The 23,437-nt window shown below is 34.5% G+C and overlaps 1 protein-coding gene across 2 annotated transcripts in view; it reads left to right on the forward strand.

Annotated features, from left to right (window-relative positions):
* The window catches only part of CNTNAP2 (contactin associated protein like 2), a 2,305,108-nt gene that overhangs the window by 708,624 nt on the left and 1,573,047 nt on the right, over window positions 1-23,437 (forward strand). For both annotated transcript variants that reach the window (XM_030826021.1, XM_030826023.1), the window contains one exon: window positions 22,090-22,283. In XM_030826021.1, the coding sequence (XP_030681881.1) occupies window positions 22,090-22,283 (194 nt within the window). The remainder of the gene's footprint in view (window positions 1-22,089; window positions 22,284-23,437) is intronic.

Below are 23,437 nucleotides of genomic sequence, written 5' to 3' on the forward strand. Positions count from 1 at the left end.
GTTTGAATGAGACTGATGGTCTCTTGAGCCCAGAGTTTAGTTTCTAACAGATCTGGAATTGAATCTAAGCTCCTTCCCTGGCCATTTCTTGGAGGTAGCCACTTTGGAAGTGTGACTAGACCTTTCCAATCATTAATCTCTTTGTCTCTAAAGTAAGCATAATATCTATTTTTTTAGGGCTGTGTTTCAGTATTAAGGAAATAACCTGTTTATCTCAGTGCCAATCACACTGTAAATATTAAGTTAATGGAAAAAATGCTAAAAATAAAATTGATAACAATAGTGTATAGAAACATTTGCCATGGTTGTCTAAATTAGAGAATAGTTAAAAAAAGAAGTGCAAACTATAGACCAAATGTTTGGATCTCATATTAGTTTAGCATTTGGAAACTGGCTATAGAACTTGACAATTAATATTCTTTGCTAATAATCTATAAAATTTGTTAAACAGGTAGAATTACAGTAGAACCACCAAAAACTCTGAAAACCCAGTAAGTTAAGTTGATGACATGGCTGGCTGGCTGGCTGCTGTGAGGCATGAGCTTTAGCCATACTCATTATCTTCGATACCCCAAAGTCACCCCAAAGAAATACAAATACAGTGTATTAGGTATGCAATATCAGCTTCAAGACAAAACTGACAGTCATTTCTGGTATGATCAAATTGATTCCCCTAAGTCTTTGTTATAGGAAAAATTATGACACATCCACTTATCAGTAAGACATGAATGTAACATTTTCTGAGATTTATAATAGCTATTAAGAAAAAGAAAATAAAATTTATGAATAATAGAAATAATTTTCCTTTATGTTTTGAAAAATTAACTCTTATTTTTCAGTTATCGAACATGCACCTTCAATTCTTCAATTTAGGGTTTATTTGTGATAACTAACTTTGATATCCTCTGAGAGCATGTCTCAAAGATGGCAAATGCTTTTCACCATGAATTAGTGCTGAATGCAGTTTTAAAAATCTTACCTCATTGTTAATCTGTTAAAAGATAGTAGCAAATAACAATACCACATTGCTTATTTGTTGAATAGCAACAATTTCAAGAGTTCAGTAGAAGATATAAGTTATATAACAGATATATTTAATCATAAATCTAATATATTTGTAATGAAGACAAATGTTAGCTTATATATGGTGTTTAATCTTACTTTGGGCTCTAAATAACTGTGTGATACTGGAAATTTACTGAAATTTGTAATGGTTATATTTTATTTCTTTGTAAAATATAGTAATTTGACTAAATGATCTCTAAATCTGGTAAAGGTGAAACTTTAGAAATTGTGTGTGTGTCTATACATATGTACATGAATACATGTAAATATATTCATAGACACATACACATATATACACATAAACATATTCACATCCATATATATTTTTTAATTGGGCTTAATATGGAGTTGAGGAAGTTAATTGTATTCACAAATTGAGTACTCAGTAAATATTTCATAGATTTATTAAATAATTTTATGATATATATTAGCAAGTTCCCTGTGCTTCTTATATAACACATTTTGAAGATTAAATGTAGTAAAGGATATAAAGTACTTTTTTTTTTATTATACTTTAAGTTTTAGGGTACATGTGCACAGCGTGCAGGTTTGTTACATATGTATACATGGGCCATGATGGTGTGCTGCACCCATCAACTCGTCATTTACATTAGGTATTTCTCTTAATGATATCCCTCTCCGCTCCCGCCACCCCACAACGGGCCCTGATGTGTGTGATGTTCCCTGCCCGTGTCCAAGTGTTCTCATTATTCAATTCCCACCTATGAGTGAGAACATGTGGTGTTTGGTTTTCTGTCCTTGTGATAGTTTGCTCAGAATGATGGTTTCCAGCTTCATCCACGTCTCTACAAAGGATATGAACTCATCTTTTTATGGTTGCATAGTATTCCATGGTGTTTATGTGCCACGTTTTCTTAATCCAGTCTATCATTGATGGACATTTGGGTTGGTTCCAAGTACTTTTTATATGTCTGGTACTCATGGTATGTGCTCAAAGATTCAGAGAAGTTATAGCACTTCAATGTGAGTCTGATAGTCACAGATGCATAATTATGAGGACAGTGTGCCTGGGATGAAGGGAAAGGTAGAGAGGAGGCAGAGAAGAAATGCCCGAGGGTCCAGATTGGAAGAGGATTGGGTGGAGAGGACTTTTCATTTCCAGAACAAGAGAACAAGAGTAGAAGGAACTCAGCCTGAAAGTATTCCCAATCAAGGACCTCACCAACTGACTGCCCATGCCGAGAACAGTTGGCCATCCCATAGTCTGAGAGAAACTAATGGGCACACACTGTAAAATGTAATAGGAGTTTAATGTAAATGGGTATCTAGACTTTGGAACTTGGGCGTATACCACTAAAGATGTTAACCTAAGGAAAGTATAGAGTTATCAGTAATAACGTGTCAGTTTGTTTCTTGTTTGGTTGGTTTGCTTTTAAAGAATAGGATAGACTGCTTGCTATACACATGTTAGAAGCTTGGTAGTTGCTAACTGGCAGGCAGTACAGCACGGTGGTTAAAAGTCTTGCCCTGGGTCAACATACCAGCTGCTTTTCTTACTATCCATGTGATCTGTGGCAACTTACCCAACCTGTCTATGCTTTAGTTTCTTTAATTGTATAAAACATGTGCAATAGCACTTGTCTCCTACAGCTGTTTCAAGGATTAGCTGAGTTTACCTGAGTGAAATATCTATAGATAATAAGTTCCCAATAAAAGCTGTTACTTTAAAATCATTTAATTCAGGCCTGGAGAAAAACAAACTTGGAAAATACCAAAATTGAGAGGGGAAAAGCAGGATGAAAAACTAACAGAAAAGAAATGGTTAGAGTTGATGGAGGACCAGGATAACACAGGGTCTCTGATCCCCAGATAGTATAGAATAGAAAGCAAAAACCTGTTATACAAACAGTGTCAAATACTGTATTAGACCATTCTCACACTGTTATAAAGAAATACCTGGGCCAGGTGCGGTGGCTCACGCCTGTAATCCTAGCAATTTGGGAGGCTGAGGCAGGCAGATCACGTGAGGCCAGGAGTTCAAGACCAGCCTGGCTAACATGGAGAAACCCCGTTTCTACTAAAAATACAAAATATTAGCTGGGTTGGTGGTGCATGCCTGTAATCCTAGCTACTCAGGAGGCTGAGGCAGGAGAATCGCTTGAACCCGGGAGGTGGAGGAGGTTGCAGTGAGCCAAGATCGCGCCATTGCACTCCAGCTTGGGCAACATGAGCGAAACTCTGTCAAAAAAAAAAAAAAAAAAAAAAAAGAGATTTTATTGGCCATGGTTCTGTAGGCTGTACTGAAAGCATGATACCAGCATCTGCTCAGCTTCCAAACGGGCTTCAGGACACTTACAATCATGGAAGAAGGCAAAGAGGGAGCTGACACATCTTATTTGGCAGGAGCAGGAGCAAGAGGAAGGGCAGGGAGATGCCACTCACTTTTAAACAACCAGATCTCGTGAGAACTCCCTCATTACGATGAGAACAGCACCAAGAGGATGGTGCTAAACCATTAATGAAAAACTGCCCCCATGATCCAATCACCTCTCACCAGGCTTCACCTCCAACATTGGGGATTTACAAGTCGACATGAGATTTGGTGGGACAAAGATTAAAACCATATCAAATACTAAAATTTAAGGATTAAAAGCTGAAATCAGAAAAATATAAGCCAACTAGAAATTTATTAAAAAAATATAAGATATTGATTGAAAAGTAAGTTGTTATTCTGTGTCACTTCCATATAAAACATTTTTTAATTGGCATGAATATTTAGAGTTAAATAAATATTAGTAGTGTGATTAAGGGTTTCTGTACTTTATATTTTTCCTCATTTGTTTATAGTGTTTTTTCTCTAATTTTCTTTGTTTTCTATTAACTTTAAAGATTCTATTGGTTCTTGTACCAATAGAGAGTTTTAATAGTTTTATGAATTGGCAAGCTCTCTGCTAATGGATGGTGAGAATGATTCATCTTTAACCTCAAATTCAAATAATGTCAAGAGACAGTGTTACAAATGGTGCATGATGATTTTAGCCTTTGTTTCAGTATTAAACTAGTGGCACTTCATTAATTTTTAAAGGGATTCGATTTGCCTATTAAGTAGTTTACAGAATCATCTTACGTTTGGTTTCCTAAGAAGACCAAAGTACTTTGCATACTCCTTTCTGTTTAGCATATTTTTTCCATGTTTCTCCATGAAATAAAACCACATTTGAAAATAACTTCAGATTGGTATTGTCAAGTGTTTGCAATTTTTAGGGGTCTTTTGTTTTAAATACCTCCATGGAAAAAGAAAGCACAGGATGCGGAATCGGACTCATCAGAACTCAAACTGATTTCTGTTACTACCTCTCTGTGGCCTGGGCAAGTCACCTAAACTCTGGAAGATTTTGTTTTTAGCTTGTGTAAAATAGGAAATTTGATAAATGTAACATTTAAGTGTATTATGATATGTGACCACTAAATGAAAACTTTTGTTATAAGTATTTTATGGGAATAATGACTAAGGATTAGCATTCTTGATATTTAAAAAGCTCACAAATTGGATAAGAAAAACAACAAGATATCACAAAAGCTACAAAGAGATTATTGAGTTAGTAATTTTATTATTAGTGTATGTATGTAAAATATTTGACATCACTACTTAACATGTAAAAAAGTGAAAACCACAGTGATAAACTATCATATTCATTAAGGTAGGTAAATCTTAAAATAATAATAAATAGAATAGAAAAAATGTGGAGTTTTAGTCTATACCGACCCTGAATCATATTATTCATAATTTTACCCACTTTTAATCAATGTATATTCAGATTCATAGTCTACTTTTTAAAAATAATTTGAAAATCATACATATTACTTATATCAACTATAAAATATTCTATATGATCATTCTATCTCAAGTTACCTAACTTTCCCTTACTGATGAAAATTTAGATGTTCCCAGTTTCAGTGGATTATGAATAGTGATAGATTGAAGCAATGAACATATTGGTGCACATATTTCTTCATTTAAGGGAAGTGGTGACAATGGTAGTTATTTCTATAGTAATGCAGAGTCCATGATTGGGAAGATGGAGTTTGTGAATCAAAGACATTATTCTATTTTTACTTGAAAAGCATGTGTTGCCACATTGTCGGACAAAATGATATAGTGACCACTTTCTCCATCTAGAAAACTTTTCTCCTTGGCTACCACAGTGCCACACACTCTCACGGTTTTCTTTCTCTCTCACTTGGCATTCCTTTTCTTTTTCCTCTAAATAGTTGTTAGACATTGGCACGTCCCCTCAAGTCTTGGACAGCACTTCTTTCACTAGATCATCCCATCTAATCTCATCTTTCAATACCATTCAGCTACTGATGACTCCTAAATTTATGTCTTAATTTCTTCTTCCTGAAACCCAAACTCATCTTTACAACTGATTTGGGATCTTGACACCTCAAGTAAAGACTAAAATACAACTCCTAATTTTCATCCCCAAATCTCTTTCTCTAATCGTTTTTTTCCATTTCAGGAATTGCTGCTAACTCACTTCAAGTTTCTCAACTCAGAATGTCTAGAAGTCAGCCTTGATTCCTCCTTTTCACTTGCCATTGTCACCAGGAGTTCTCACCCTAAAATCCAGTCTGTCAGGATGTTCTGACAATTCTCTCATATATCCACTTCTTGATACATCCACCTCAGGCCAACTCACTCATTATTTTCACTTTTCTCTGTTATTGTTGGAATATCCATATTCCAACTTACTCTTGATGTAGCAGTTATAGTGGTATTTTCTTCACCAAATAAAACAAAATTAACATTGTAATTTGATCAGAAGATGCTAAATAGATATTTCAAGCAGTGCTCGTTGAGGTATGTAGAGCATCTCATACTTTCTGAATTAAAAGAACATGTACAGTATACATAATATTTGGTCAGGGACCCTAAGACTGGTGAGTTTTATGTTTTTTCAGAGTGGTAAATTAGTTAATACAAAGCAGGTATTCATTTATAACTTCATGTAGGAAAATTCGATGTCCTATAAAAATAAATTTTATAAGCACTGTAGCTATCACAAAGTTAATATTATGTTTTGAGGAATTAATAAAAAAATTATATAGTTAGCAATTGAATATTTAATCTCTTATTCCTGTAGTATATATAAGTAAAATATAAAGGAAAATGGAAAAAATAGACAAAGCATACAGACTTTTAAAAACCTAGACATATGTCCCACCTTCCCCTGTTTTTAATAATGCTTGTTATTTTGTTCCTACAGTGTCGGAGTTTTAATGAGACCTTTTGTGAATTAGATGGTTAACAAAGCAGTGAAAACATTACTTACCAAAATACTAATAAATATTTAAATAGAAATATTTAAATAGAAATATACTTCTTCTTAAGTATGTTTAAATAGAAATATACTTATTCTTAAGTATGTTTAAATAGAAATATATTTATTCTTAAGTACGTTTAAATAGAAATATACTTATTCTTAAGTACATTTAAATTATTCTTAAGTATATTTAAATAGAAATATACTTATTCTTGAGTATACTTAAATAGAAATATACTTATTCTTGAGTATACTTAAATAGAAATATACTTATTCTTGAGTATATTTAAATAGCTGAGACAGTATTATATGTTCTAATTAGGTTTCTAATAATAATTTCAAAAACTATGACATGTTTTCCTCCTATTTTTTTATGGCTGAATCAAAATGTTGAGATTTATAACTTGGACCCTGTATTCTATAATGTCACACAAACATTTTTTTTTTAATTTTACTTTAAGTTCTGGGATACATGTGCAGAACATGCAGGTTTATTACATAGATATACATGTGCCTTGGTGGTTTCCTCACCTATTAACATGTCATCTAGGTTTTAAGCCCCACATGCATTAGGTATATCTCCTAATACTCTCCCTCCCCCAGCCCTCCAACCCCTGACAGGCCCTGGTGTGTGATGTTCCCCTTTCTGTGTCCATCTGTTCTCATTGTTCAGCTCCCACGTGTGATTGAGAACATGTGGTGTTTTGTTTTCTGTTCCTGTGTTAGTTTGCTGAGAATGATGGTTTCTGGCTTTATCCTTGTCCCTGCAAAGGACATGAGCTCATTCTTTTTTTATGGCTGCGTAGTATTCCAAAATGTGTATGTGAAACATTTTCTTTATTCGGTCCATCATTGATGGGCATTTGGGTTGGTTCCAAGTCTTTGCTATCATAAATAGTGTTGCAACAAACATATGTGTGCATGTGTCTTTATAGTAGAATGATTTATAATCCTTTGGGTATATACCTAGTAATGGGATTGTTGGGTCAAATGGTATTTCTGGTTCTGGATCCTTGAGGAATCGCCACACTGTCTTCCACAATGGTTGAACTCATTTATACTCCCACCAACAGTGTGAAAACATTCCTATTTCTCCACATCCCCTTCAGTATCTGTTGTTTCCTGACTTTTTAATGATCGCCATTCTAACTGGTGTGAGATGGTATCTAGCTGGTGTGAGATGGTATCTCACTGTGGTTTTGATTCTCATTTCTCTAATGACCAGCGATCATGAGCTTTTTTTCATATGACAAACATACTTTTATAACTAGGTTTGATTCTAGTCCAGTATGCTTTTTGCTATAATATGTTACTTAAATCTCAGACAGGAAATGCAATTCTATTTTGAGGAATTAAAATTAGTGATGTGGTGGTCATAAAGATGTGGGAAAATTTTTAGGGTAGTAGAAGATATTGTCCCTATTAAGGTGCACAAAGAATTTTGGATCTGTTTTTTTTTTTTTATTTGATTTTCAACTATTTTCTCTACATCGTTATTTTAGCTATGTCAACCAGTTTCAGCTTGCCCTATGGGGGAAAGAAAAGCCTATTAAAGAAATTCTTTACAAGAAGAATTTATGTCTCTGTGTATATGAATGTAATGCTTTCAGAAGATTGCACTAAAAACAACTATATTTACAAGGCTTATCTGTCGTGTGTGTGTGTGTGTGTGTGCTCTGTGTGTGTGTGTGTACTTATCCTAGTGCTGTTAATGTTGTTTCTCTACTCATTCAGAGCCTTGTGAAGTGGGACTGCTACACATATTTTAAGTTAATATCAAAAGACACCCACAATGTTTTTGGTGAAATTGTTTCATGTTGCCAAGTATACATACGCCAAAAATCTCTCCTCTTGATCAAAACAGATAGTATAGTTACAGTAGTTAGTCACTGAAGTAGCTGGCTATGTGTGCCATTCACCTTCATAGGAATGAGAGGGATTGTAAGAATGAACTTGAGAACTGCATAATGCTTGCCATCTAAGAACTAGGGTTAGGATTGGAATAAGTAATGTGTGTAGAAAGTACCAGCCAAAGAGAAGGGAATCACTCACTATGCATGAGTCCTGGGGAAGATCAGAGCACTCATAAAAGGCATTTGAGTTGGATCTTAGAGAATTTGTTTACTATATTTAACCATATTGATCTTGAGAACAATTCCTTTGTATTTCTTCCTCAAAAATAAACTGAAGCAGATAAGTCTCTATAATCTATGTTTTCAAGTATATGAAATTACTATATCATAGTCTGAGACCAAGTGTACAAATATGAAAAGTGGAGATACAAAGCAATTTTCCACTTACTGCAAGTCAAAAGCAATATGTGTTTCAATTATCATGAGATTTTACTTGAAAATAACCTCATCTTTTTGTCCTTTCATGTATGGTAGACCTAGCTTGAAAATCATTGTATAGACAATACATTTTCCTTATATTGTTGCACAGATCATTGGCAATTTTGCATCATTGAATGCAACATTGTACATCAAAAATTTGCATATATAAATTAAATCTATCACTGCACACACGGCAGACAAGTTTGTATATATTGTTTTGCATCTATTTGTATATAGCATTGACATTATCCCCTGTTTAATAATAGATTTTGTTAATGCACAGATAATATGTACATTTCTTTTTTGCTATTCTGCATTTTTTTCCAGTGATGTCTTTTAGAGCTGAGCCTCTGCCCCAGAAAATAATGACGCTTCAGTAAGAGTCCCTGAGGCAGATGGCATGGAGATGTTATTTGCATCCCTAATTATTTTGTTAATAAACAATACACTATATTTAGTTACTAGTTAGAAGGTTTTCATTTTGCAAATGTGCCTCTGACCCTTTTCTTTCTTAAGTGAATGAAACAGTAATAAATAACTAAAGCTTTTTTTGCACAAAATGCTAGATAGAGACTAGGTTTTGAGAATCTATTTTTAAATTCATTTAATGTTAGCCACTTAGCTAAGAGCCACTACGCGAGTTAAAGGAATATCCTACTGTAATCAGTTACATCTAAATTCTTAACATTTCTACTTTGAATTGTGGATCCTCTCAGCCAGCTTCCCGGGTCCCCTCGAAGCAGGCCAAGATTCGCCACCTCTCATGGGGAGCTAAGCAGGTCGTTTCTCATTCCCAGCTCATCAGAATACCCTGTCCACTCACTCTGCTGACCCACATAAGCTGATTGCTCCCTGATGTGTGGAGAAGTGATTGTGATAATGTTCACAGGAGGGGATGTGCTAATGCATGAGTAATAACTGGAGCCCAGTAAAACTTGTTGAGACAGAATTCTAAGCAGAATTCCACACTGCTTTCCTAGTGTGGTCCACTCTGAGTGCTAGAGATTTAATACAATCCAAGGATTTCTCCAAGATAATTGTTAATGACTTAATTTTATGAGGATTTTATTTATGTAAACAACCAAATAATGTTTAAGAATGAATATACATATATATATATACATATATATATATACACATATATATACACATATATATACTTGAGTGAGAATATCTGCATAAGATAAATTAAGCCAAGAATAAAATCTGGAATAAATACAGTAACTGCTCTGAAGAAGTCTTCTAATTCTGCTCTACTGGAGATGCAATGAGAACCACTAACATGATTAAGGAGATTTTTTTCAATTATAATTCAATTTGCCTTATATAATCTCTGTCTTTCTTATATGTATGCAGCTGGACCCAAGAATTCTCCCTCTTGTTTCAGGGATATTATTTCCAGGATATAATTAATTAATGTATTCATTTTTGCTTTATTAATTCTTATATTCATTTTATAGATATTTATTGAGTGCCTATTATGTCCAGAGAACCATGCTAGGCAGTGGTTATTGAATAATGAATACAATTAATTTCTTGACTTAAATGGGCAATCCTGAGTTTACTTAGTACTTGTTCAGGGTTTGCTACAAATTCCATGATTTAGGCCGGGCGCGGTGGCTCACGCTTGTAATCCCAGCACTTTGGGAGGCCGAGGTGGGCGGATCATGAGGTCAGGAGATCGAGACCACGGTGAAACCCCGTCTCTACTAAAAATACAAAAAAAAAATTAGCCGGGCGTGGTGGCGGGCGCCTGTAGTCCCAGCTACTCGGAGAGGCTGAGGCAGGAGAATGGCGTGAACCCGGGAGGCGGAGCTTGCAGTGAGCCGAGATTGCGCCACTGCACTCCAGCCTGGGCGACAGAGCGAGACTCTGTCTCAAAAAAAAAAAAAAAAAAAAAAAAATTCCATGATTTAATTGATTTCCTTATTGATACCCATCCTTTAATCTTCCCTCTAATAGAGGGGCAATTTGGTAACCGATATCACTCTTGTATGTTTGAGCTTTGAAGCGTTTTGTAGTCTATACACTTACTTTCTGCACCTTCACCAAGTAATAGTCCTTGTGAGCTGCATGGACAAGAGTGTTTTTACTTTTTTTTTTTTTTTTTATAGTGGAGAGCATAACATATTGAGAATGATGACATTTTCCGGACAATGCCATTGAATGGACACTTAGCTAGGGAAGCCAAGAAATTATGTCTAACTATGCTATTTCCAAAATTCTGCAGGCTTTACTAAGAATGCATGCCAGGGATGAAAGAATACAAAGTAAAGCAGTAGCTTTGCACCCAGAAAATTGACATAACTTTTCCTTTCTTTGCAACATTGATATTTGCCTTCAACTGATGAAGGCTTCCATCTTGATTTCAATTAGAAATGCAGTGAACAAAGAGATACTAGGGAATACATGCAGCATGAAACTCCTCAGTCTTCCTTACAGGGGAGAACTACACAGCAGCTTCCAAATAGTTGCAAAAGGGAACATGACTTCAATGACTTTGACTGGATTATATTATTTTACTTGCTTTTATTTTATCACACATAGGCCCACCTCGGCCTCCCAAAGTGCTGGGATTACAAGCGTGAGCCACCGCGCCCGGCCTCACTGTGGCTTCTGTGTGGAGCAAGAACTTAATCAAATTTGGATTTGCATTCACATTAGTTTCACTGCTATCTAGGCTTTATGTAGTTTTAAGCAGCTGTTTAGCTTTTGGGTCTGGCTTTCATTTTTCTTGTCTCTTATAATCTTAGGATAATATTTGACATTTTAAAAACAAATTAACATCCTTAAATCAAAGATCTTAAAATATAATTGTTGTGAAATTCTCTGAAAATAATTTATATATTTTTTAAATATATGAAACTAAACAACTTGCTGTAAGTCTGTTTCTCACAACTGACACTCAGTGCTTTTCCTGTGAAGTGATGAATGTGTAAACAGAAGCCTCAGCTAGATTTTCTTTTGTTTGCCTAATTGCCAGAAAGTTAATGATTTCCATAATGCCATTTATGTCTGGATATTATCAGCACTGTAACAAAAAAAAGTTCCAGTAACTTTTGTTAGTGTAGTGTACAGAACTATTGAAGGAACAAACATATTGTATAAGGAAACTTTTTTTTTTCTCAGCAAAGTGTTTCAAATATGTTAAAATCAGCTCAATATTCAGTATTATTATTTGGTTTAATTCCAAAATAGAAAGAATTTGTAGTAAAATGATTAGTCTCTGAACAGACAAATGCAACTGACAATGTTGAGTCAAAAAGTATTTTTTTACTTAATTGAAGCAAAATATTAATTTTAAAAATATGAGTTAGAGCTGAATAATCTGTAGACATAAAAGCACGTATACTTTTAGAATCTGTGATGTTATTGTTGCATCACAGGAAAACCTTATGTGTCTATTCTTTTGAATAGTAGAAGATGGAATTTAATTTACTCTTTAACTTTCTCTTATAAAGCTTAACTGTCTTTAGTCTCTTCAGAGCAATGTTACGAGATTAAGTTTCCACATCATTCTGGTTATTCTTTTTGAACACCCTTAGTTTTAAAATTATCTTTCTTAAAAGATTGATCTCATAAGATTGAATACCTTGTCCTATGTTTTATAGCTTATAATTTTTCATTTGTGGACTGCCTCTTAAAGTCTTTTACCCATTTTTTATTAGATTTACTGATTGTTTCTTATTGATCTGTGGGGCTTGTTTATACATTAACAAAAATGAATATTTTTGTTACATGTTTAGAAATATCTTCTCCCAATCTATAGTTAGCCATTTAACTCTTGTATTAATGCCTTTTGATAATCGATGTCTAATTTTACTATAATCGAATTTATATTTTCCTGTTTAGCTAGTACATTTTGAGTCCTGTTTAAAAAATCTTTCCCAACCACAAAAAGATGCTATATGTTATCTTCCAGAAACTTTTACAATTTGATCTACACGTTTTGACCTTGATTTTTGAGTATGGTGTGGGGCAGAATCACTTCTAGAACAATTTATTGTGGGGGAAAAAACAGTCATTTTTGAAAAAGGAAACAAGAAGAGCTTGTGGATTGCTGGCAATGATTTCTTTATAGATCTGGGTGACTGTTACACTGTTATGTTCATTTTGTGATGATTCCTGATACTATCTATTTATATGTTTGTAATTTGTTCATTTATATATATATGTAAAGACTTCATAAAAATGCATGAAAAACGAATTTAATATTACATTGCAAATATAATATTCTACTTAGATGTCATAATTTTAATGCTATGTATTATTCATAAAGTAAGGTTACATAATTCTTTCTAAGCATTAGATACCTTTAATCATGAAGTTGATAATGTGTTTCTTCAAAATGAGTATCTTTGTTTATTGTTGATGTTAAAACAAACTGTACTGGTATAGGTTCAGGTTTCCAGCCGGTCAAAAACATTTACATCATTATTCAGTTTGTTATCCTATTAGGTTTCTTTTCCAGGTTTATATGATTGACAAATTTCATAAGCATGTCTTTCATGCCTTAGAGAATAAAAATATTAAAAATGACAGTATACAGGATGAAAGCCTGTGGAACATCATTAGCGAGCGCTCTTCAAGCTGACATCACCATCAATCAACGTATTTGGGGCATGATAACTAGCCATTTTTTAATTTACCTAAAACTGTTATCTCCCAGCCCACATTTTACTATTTTACATTTGCCAGATATTTTGTCAAATGCTTTGCAATAATTAAAATTAAAGATACATCTATGGAATTTACCCTGTTTTATTAAACAAGGACTCAATTTAAAGAAAGGAAATCCTTATAACCTACCACTATTGCCTCCTCTATCACCAGACCCCATTCATCTTTTTCCTGAATATTTACAACTCACATGCTAGACTTTAAAGAGGATCTTTCTTGTTATATTTCCCAGAGGTACCAACTTCATTGTTTTTGAAATGTATGGTTTTTAGTTTTTGACTATCTTTCCTTTGTTGGCAGCTCCTTTAATAAATATTCAAGAAAGCTAAGATTACGTTTATGGATAATGCCAGTCCTTGGTGTTATAATCTGAATTCGAATGCTTCAAAAAGTTAAAGGCATGGGCCAGGCGTGGTGGCTCAGCCTATAATCCCAGCACTTTGGGAGGCCGAGGCGGGCGGATCATGAGGTCAAGAGATCGAGACCAGCCTGGCCAACATGGTGAAACCCTGTCTCTACTAAAAATACAAAAATTAGCTGGGCATGGTGGCGTGTGCCTATAATCCCAGCTACTTGGGAGGCTGAGGCAGGAGAATCACGTGAACCCGGGAGGTGGAGGTTGCAGTGAGCCAAGATCGTGCCACTGCACTCCAGCCTCTGACAGAGCGAGACTCCATCTCAAAAAAAAAAAAAAGTTTAAAGCCACTTTTGTCTGTCTTATTATGTCTTAACTTGTCTCAGGAGGTATTTATCTATACTCAGTTAGTTGTTTTGCTACTCCTAGAATTACTTGAAACTGTTGTCTTTGTTGGTAGAAATGGGTGACAAACAGTACTATTTTCCTGTCATTAAATAATATCTGATAGTGTTATATCTTCTTTCTTCTGTTTGGCTTAAAAAATAGCTTTCAAGCTCTTTTGTTTCAACCTTATTTATGTAAGTATTAATTTATTGATATTTTAGGAATGATTGGGCCACTGCTAATTTTCCTACTCTAGTTTATAACAGATGTTGATAAATGGATATAGCCCTCTTCCCTGGCTACTCTAATCAATAAATATCTATACTTGGTTGAAGCCTATTTATCCACTTCTCATAGATCACATGACCTCCTTGCAGATGTTTATCCCCCACTGCAAATAAAATCTGAGCTCATTAACGAGTTCCTTTTAGCACTTCTTAAGATGCCTGTTACTGTTTTTGTATCAATTAGATAATTCTCCATTGTAGGCTTAAACTCATGTTACACATTATTTTCAATGCTCAGAAGGTCTTAAAATTCATGGTGTCATGTCTTTTTTAGTTTTGAATAAAAATTCGTTTTTCAAATGTTTATATTATATGCATTGGTCTTAGTCTAGAACTTCTCTTAGACTTACCCTAGAAACTTCTAATTTGTCCCCAATGTCTGTTAACTACTGCAAATTTTAACAGGTTTACTGATGTATAATTGATATACATTAATATATATATTTATATAAAGTACAATTTATATACAGTGGTAAATTTTATATATGTACATATTAATATATATCAATTATACATTATAATGTTTAGATATTTAATCTAATATATTAATTTTAACACCAACATATTTTATATATATTATAAATTTATATAAATGTATACATTGTATAATTTATAAATATGTATATATGTGTATGTGTGTATATATATGTCAATATGGAAATATTACCTTTTAGCTCACTAATTATTTCTTTTCAGCATGGAGTGCAGTGGTGCAATCTCAGCTCACTGCAACTTCTGCCTCCTGGGTTCAAGCGATTCTCCTGCCTCAGCCTCCCAAGTAGCTGGGATTACAGGCACCCGCCACCACACCTGGCAAATTTTTGTATATTTTTCTAGTAGAGATGGGGTTTCACCATGTTAGTCAGGCTGATCTCGAACTCCTGACCTCAAGTGATCCACCCGCCTCAGCCTCCCAAACTGCTGGGATTACAGGTGCGAGCTACTGTGCCCAACCTAGCTCACTAATTATTTTGTAGATTATATATAATTGGTAGCTTTTCCTCAGATGAGTTTACTTTCCTATCAACTAAATTTTGCATTTCTAAAACTACTTCATGGTTCCTTTTAGTATCCATCTACAAATGTTTTATTTTTCCCTGTTGTAACTGATAATTACTGCTATTTTTAATGAATAGCTTTACCTATTTTATGTTTTTGAGAGGATAAAGCCTATTTATCTCCACTAGCCCTCAATTGCTGCTGCTTATGGAGCGAATTGGTGTTGAACTTTTGACTTTATTGACTTCATGGCATTGGGTTTCATTCCTGTCATTTGAAATTTTCATTTGCATGTTCTTCCTGACAGCCAGTCTCTCTCTTTCTGGTCTCTCTCTCTCTCTTCCTATCTCCTCTTGTCTGCCCTGTTTTTGTGCTTTATCATTTTGAGACTTTCTCTACTCAAGTCCCAGAATGCCCAGTCTGAAAGTGTAACTTACATTAGTTGCCTGATGCCTGTGCCTGGCAGTGTTTTTAGAGAATCATGTGTCTAGTCACCAAGCCAGTGAATGCCTTTACTCAGCTCAGATAGGCCTATTTGCTAACCTCTTTGGGCATACAGCCTCATATAATCTATATGTTTAAGTGAGTAATCAGCTTTCTTCAGTCTCTTTTCACAGCCAGGTTAGCGGAGGGCCAGTCTTGATTTGCAACCTTGAAGCAAGCTTTCTGTTGCAGATACACACAGGGAACTTGCATTACCAATATTCCCTAGTAGTCAAATGCCCAAAAGCCTTTGTATGTCCCCAGATCCGGACTCTATCTGGCCTCAGCTTCAGCCCCACTCATTGCTTTGCATGTTTGTTGCATTTCTTGTGCATAGAGATGTTTATCTTATTTTTTTGATCCTGGCTATGTCTTTTCAATTTTCTGCTTATCTATCTTATCTAAAAATACAGTGTATTTGAAGCAGAAGGGGGTCTCAAAGCCTGAACTCATAATGCAATTTTGCCTGGAGTCTCCTTTTCAATTTATTCTTTTCATCTGATACATATTTCTCAGCCAGTTATTAAAGGTAGTTCTAACCCTAATTGAATTTTTTTTCACCATGTATTTTTGCTAAATTAGAATACAGGCATATAGTGTCTGGTGGTGTTAAAACCACCAACTTGAGTGCCGTGTTTCTTCAGGAGCCATTTATCACTGCAACAGAAGCTCCATGGCCTCTCGAAACCACCCACTAAATTTCTCCTTTGTCTGACTTATTGAATTACAAATTACAAAGCAAAAATAACTCATATTAGTCCAGAGTACTAGTTTCATCAATTATTCAGATTCTCTATTGTAACGGATCACTCTAGGAGCCCACATAGAATGGACATGTAGAATACAAACACTGTATATCTTTACAGCATACATGTGCACACACCATATACTACACACATGCAAATACACAGGGGGAGGAATATCTGTGTATGTGTGAGAATAAAGAGAAGAGTGGGGAAGGAAAGACACATGGAGGACGGGAGGGGTGGAAAAGGGAAGAGAGAGCACAGAAGAAGAGAGAGAATGGGGAATTAAGAAACAGCACTCTTATTGTTTTGAGACTAGCAAGAGTTCCATAACAAGTACACATCTTTCAAGTTACTTCAACAGTACACTAGTTATTTGTACACTATACACTAGATGTTTTAGGCACTGTTATCTCCAGGTAAGTGTTCTTCTTAGGAATTAAGAGTTTATGACTATTCAACATCTCCACCTCTTCTAACTCGTCTTTGACGTCCAACCACTTTCTTTGAGCTACTACAATACATTGGGAACTTTTTTGCCCGCTTAGACACCACATTCCAGAAGTGGTTGTGATGAAAGAGGTATCATTATTAATCCTCGGGTCAGTAGAGGTTACACATTTCACAAGCCAAGTAAACGAAGTAATAAACTTCCCCAAATTACATTGCTTGATAGACCAAAGAGAAAAAGGGAACTTTTCATCGATCTTTCCACCATGTTCCTCATGAAAGACTGACTTTTGCCCTCCCCTGGAGGTTAATCACTACAGTATTCTCTCCACATATATTTCTGCTAAGAAATACATTTTGACTTATATTTCTCCTGATTTTAGATTTTTGCTTTCCTTAAAGTTAACAATAAATTCTATTTTGCTAAAAGTGATGAGATAAATGGGATTAAGCAGCTGTACGTTAATTGCTTGCTTGCTTGCTGAAAGACTGGAGTGCAGCAAATAATAAGTAACTTAAGAAAATTTATTCTGGAGCATTCATTAGCAAAACAGAGGAAATATTCTAAGTTTCACCGATCAATCAGACATTTTCTCACCTGTTACCTCATTGTACTAATTGCCTGTTGACTTTAGTTCACTCAATCACCCTGTTGCTTTTGGTAATACATGGAACTCTGTATGAAATTGGCTATAAAATTTCTTCAAGGTTTGGAACTGTATATCTAACAGGTAACAAAATAATATTTGTTATCCCACAACAACTGAGTGTATTGTTGCCCCCAAAATTAACCTACAGCTCTTCCAAAATTTTATGGAATTCTCGGTCAAATAGCAAGATGAATGATATAGGACAATAAAGAATATTATATATTAACACTACAATAGGAAAAAAATAACATATAAAAGACACATTACAAAGAAGGTACAAGTAACTCACTGTTAGTGAACAGATTATCAGGTAGTGGTTTCAAGAGGTACTGCAGACTAGAATCTCCAGGATACACATCCTGAGATGAAAAATAGCATCTAGGAGATTAATTAGGAGTGTTTTGGGGATGAAAACCTGTAGAAGAGAAAGGAATGAAACAGAAATTAGTTACAGGGAGGAGTTTAGGGGAAATGCAGTTTCAATGAAGTCTTTGACCAATCCCTGCAGGGAGCTCTGAGACTGTGAAGACACCTCAGAATTTCCACAGGCTGGGGCAGGGTACTGGCTCTTTATAGCCCCAGGTTGACCAGTCGTTGCATTTGCACAACTCCGTGAAGGTATATCATCTACATGTGCCTCTTTTTAACCCAGGAAATTCCTGAAGAGGACTTACAGCTCAGTACTGCATCACAGAAAAAATATTCTTGTAAAAGCGTGAATTGAAGATATGAGAATAGAGACTGAGAAGTAGTTACATCGTTTGCATATGTATTCTATAGACAGCACCCATATAACCTATGCAAACACATACACTAGATACTTAAATTTTTCCAAATGTTTTGTGAGATATGATTTCGATATAGTGAAAGGTACAGGTTTTAAATTTGTATTTTTTTTTCTTTTAGAGATTAATCTTGGGAAGGGATCGACAAACTTCAACCCTCTGTCCAGCTACAAGTTTTTGTTAATAATACTTCATTATAACATGGCCACACTCTTTTGTTTATGTACTGCTCTTCATATTATAATAGAATTTGGCAGTTTTAACAGAGGTAGTATGGTCTACAAAGCCAAAAATATTTAGTATTTAACCTTTTACAGAAAATGTTTGCTGACCCTCGATCTAGGGTTTGCTGTTTTCAAATAATACCACTTCATGTGTAAAGTAAGACCACAGCATAACATATTTCCTGTCCAGACTCCTATCCTTTGTACTATTGTAGTTGCATATCTGACTTCCACATTTATTATAAACCCTGTCATTCATCATTACTGTTTGTAAACACTAAATTATCTTTTAATGAAATTCAAAAGCATGAACATATTTTATATGTACTTAACATGTTTAGCATTTTAAGCATTCATTTCTTCATGTAAATATGAGTTTCAAAATGGTAAAACTTCCCTTAAGGTGAAAAATTTATATTTTTATAGTATACACATATGAGTGATGAATTCTCCCAGCTTTTGTCTTGAATATTACATTATTTTTATATTTAAAATATATTTTTGCTGGACATAGAATTTCAGGTTGCCAGCTTTCTTTTTTTTTGTCTTTCCTTTTCATCATGTCTGATAGGTTGTTTCATTGTCATTTGGCTTGCATTATTTCTGCTGAGAAGTTGTAACCCTGTGAATACCTTTAAGATTTTCTCTTTAGCATTGTCTTTCAGCAAATAATTATAACGTGCCTTATTGTATTTTGCCTTGTATCTATCCTGCCTGGAATTCAATCAACTTCTCACATATCTGAGTTTATATATTTCAACCATTATTTTGCAAACATATTTTATTCTGACCCAATCTCTGTCATCTCTGCTTTTAGTACTCCACTTGCATGATAGGGCAGTTATCAGTGTCTCACAACTTACTAGAATACTGTTTATTTTTTAAGCCTTGTCTTTCCTCTCTGAGCTTAATTTAGATGCCTTATATCGCCCTACATTCTGGTGTAATGATGTTTTCCTCTATGTCTCATCTGTTGTTAAGCGCATCCATTAAATTTTCTATTTCAGATGTAATTTTTAGTCCTAAAGTTTCCATTTTGTTCTCGTTTGTTGCTTTTCTCCTTCAACATTTTGCATTCTTTTGTAAATGTTTATATGTTTTATTTTAGATAATAGAATTAATAATTACTGTTTTTAAAATCCTGGTCTGCTAATTTCATCATTTCTGTTATTCTGGGAGTACATTTCTATTGATTTTTTTCTCTCTGGCTCTAAGACATATTTTCCTGCTTGTCCAAATATCTAGTATATTTTTCAGTTTATATACTTGACATTATGTATGCAATGTTGTTCAGTTTCTAAATGTTTATGACTTTCCTTAATGGAGTGTCGAGTTTTGTTCAATCAAAAAATTAATTTTTGGTCAGATTTATCTTTTTCAGTAACCTTTGCTCAGGTATGTCCAGACTAGCCCTCATATTAGGACTAAAATATCCCTACTTATAATGCATGACTTTTATGGGATGTCTGCTGAATGCCTGGAGGGATTCAGCAAGGTCTCTCAATTTTGTCTAGTCTGAAATCAAATTTTTCCCAGCTCTGTGCAACCTCTGGTTATTGTTGACTTCAGAACTCCCTTTACCTGGTCTTGTGCAGTCTTGATCTGAAAGTACACAGCATAGTGTTGCTTCTGAGTCCAGATCCCAGAGACTCATTCATGACTCCCTTGTAGATTTCTAAAGCACTTTACACAGCTCTGCCCTCTCTGGGACTCTGTCCTGTTAATTCCAGCTTCTTTAGTAGCTTTGAATTGTAATATGTTTCCGTTTCAGTGACACTACTGCACTGCTGAACTCTGTTTGGGATCATCTTCCGTGTACCATGATCCAGAAAGTGAAGCTAGCAGAAAGCCAGGAAGTTGGCAGGGCTCACCTTATTTGTTTATCTTATTTTATGGATCACATTCTGCACTGCCCATTGTCCAGTCCCTAAAACAGTGATTTTTTAAAAGTTTATTTTATTTTATTTTTTGAGATGGAGTCCCACTCTGTCACCCAAACTGGAGTGTAATGGCACCATCTTGGCTCACTACAACCTCTGCCTCCCAGGTTCAAGCAATTCTCCTGCCTCAGCCTTCCAAGTAGCTGGGATTACAGGCACCTGCCACCACGTCTGGCTAATTTTTGTATTTTTAGAGGAAACGGGGTTTCAGCATGTTGGCCAGGCTGATCTCGAACTACTGACCTCAGGTGATCCACCTGCCTTGGTCTCCCAAAGTGCTGGGATTACAGGCGTGAGCCACCGCGCCCAGCCAAACAGTTATTTTATATATTTTTTAGTTTTGTAATTTTTAAAAAAGCTATTCTATCATAGTTTTAAGCAAAAATAGGCCATGCAACCATTATTATTTGAATATCTGTGATGATTTATAAAATGATTTTTATTATGAACGTCCTCATAGAATACATTATTTTGCCAGCCTTTAAATTCCTTATTTAAAAAATAGTACGCACATTTTGATATACTGTATATTGGATAATCTATTGAATATTTTTATATCATTTATTCTCTTTAGTAGCTGAACTCACCGTAAAAATTATAGTGCCTCTTAGCACTAACATTATGCCATATTTTCTGTAACTTATTTTGTGTACAACCCTAGTTATTTTAAATATTACTGTAAATTAAGAATATTGATCTATATGAGTGCCATTTTTCTAACAAATGTTTTTGCCTTCTTACTATTTGCTAAGCAATTCTTATATTTTGCCAAAAGAGATTTAACTTTGTTTAGTATCTAATTTTTCTAGAAATATGACTTACAAGACATATTGGCTGTATATCTTCTAAGTGTTAAATAAACATTCTGCCTGATTTCCTATATACCTCCCTGTACCTCTCAGTGGTACAGAAAATTAATGTAAGATTAGGTTCATTTTAAGAATTGCAAATATTTTTCTACTTAACTTCACAAGAAAAATATATTTTAGAATTGTGTATAATTGCTTGTTTTTAATTTATAATTTATTAAATGGTAAAGTTTACATGGCAGAAAAAAACTGGATAGTTACATACATTTTTCTCATGATTCTAGCTGAAGAGTTTATGGTAAATTGATCAACCCTCAGCCAATTAGACTTTGACATGTACTAATAAGATCTAATTGAGGAATTATGAAGACATTTGCTCAGGAGAAAATGAGCACATAATTACACGATAAAGAGGTTAAAGAATCAATGTTACCAGCTGGAAGAATATTAGTTGAAGTCCCAATGGCATCTATAAAGGATACTTCATAATATATCTGTGAAATAGAGCACTGCCAAGGCCAATTAAGATATGTAGAATATTCCATTGTCAGTTGTACAAGTTCAAATTTAAATATTCATTTTCCCATCTTGCCTCTGCCCATCTTCAGGTGCTGGGGGATGGTCTCCATCAGACAGTGACCATTATCAATGGCTTCAGGTTGACTTCAGCAATCGGAAGCAGATCAGTGCCATTGCAACCCAAGGAAGATATAGCAGCTCAGATTGGGTGACCCAATACCGGATGCTCTACAGCGACACAGGGAGAAATTGGAAACCCTATCATCAAGATGGGAATATCTGGGTAAGTCATTGGCAGGAAAGCAAAGACACAGAATTGGGTTGGAAATACTAGAAAATGGTACAGGATTTACTAAGCATATATAGTTATCAATATTTATCTATTCAAATCATTGAGAAACTATTTATTCATCATTGTTGATGGAAGAAAGTTTCTTCAGGCTATAATTTCTATCCAATGGTTAAAGCAATGATTCTCGATATGGACTATGAATTTGAATCACCTGAGGAAGTTTTAAAGCACGTAGATGAAAGGCACACCCAGATCAATGAGACCAGAGTCACATAAGTTGAAATAGTGATGAATGATACTGATAACTTTTCTGAAGACGGTGATCTTCAATTGAAGGAAAATATTGAAATTATGAAGAATATAACTTAGAGAAGTAAGAGCAGTGATAGATGTTAAGAAAAGAAATTGTCCATTTTATAATAGTGTCTTAAACACTTATTACAGATCTATATTCACTTTATTCGTTTATTATGAAAGAAGAGAATAAAGCTTAACCCATTTGTTCTTAAAACGTCTTAACTTAAAAAGTTGTATTTCAATCAAATACTCACCACATAATAATTTGAGTAAATTATGTAACAGTAAAATTTAAGTGTTCTATTTTGGTTTAATTATTTTAAAAAGCAGGCATGACCAAAGTCAAGTACTGTCATCAATATTAAAGCAGAAGAAGAAGAAGAAGTAGACGAGGAGGAGGAAAGGGAGAGGATGAAAGGGGAAGGGGGAAAAGAAGGAAGAGCAAAGGGTTCACTTTTAAAATCATGTCCTTCACAGTATTAGTCAGAGTGCTGGGTATTTTTAACTTTATCATGAATCACTTTTGTAGACTTTGTATTTTAAAAGTCCCCAATTGTTTTTTCTAAGTAACAAGAGTTTATAATTTCTAGCTAAAGTGGATGTTAATTTCTACGGCAGTATGTGAAATAAGGATATAATTTCCTGATAATAAAAAATGTGTCTACTTAGGTAGAACTTTAGAAATAACTCCTTTCAAGTCATAATTATATAGAAAGAATATTTGTGTATTAGGATGTATAAGTTACAGAAAGCAAGTAGTGGGAAAAATGCCTCTTTCTAAAATGCCTTCATCTCACAATTGAGATAATTCAAATGCTCAGGCATAATTTATAGAAAAGTGATTATCA

The sequence above is a fragment of the Nomascus leucogenys genome, chromosome 13 (genome assembly GCF_006542625.1).
Source record: "Nomascus leucogenys isolate Asia chromosome 13, Asia_NLE_v1, whole genome shotgun sequence".
NCBI classification, from domain to species: Eukaryota; Metazoa; Chordata; class Mammalia; order Primates; family Hylobatidae; genus Nomascus; species Nomascus leucogenys.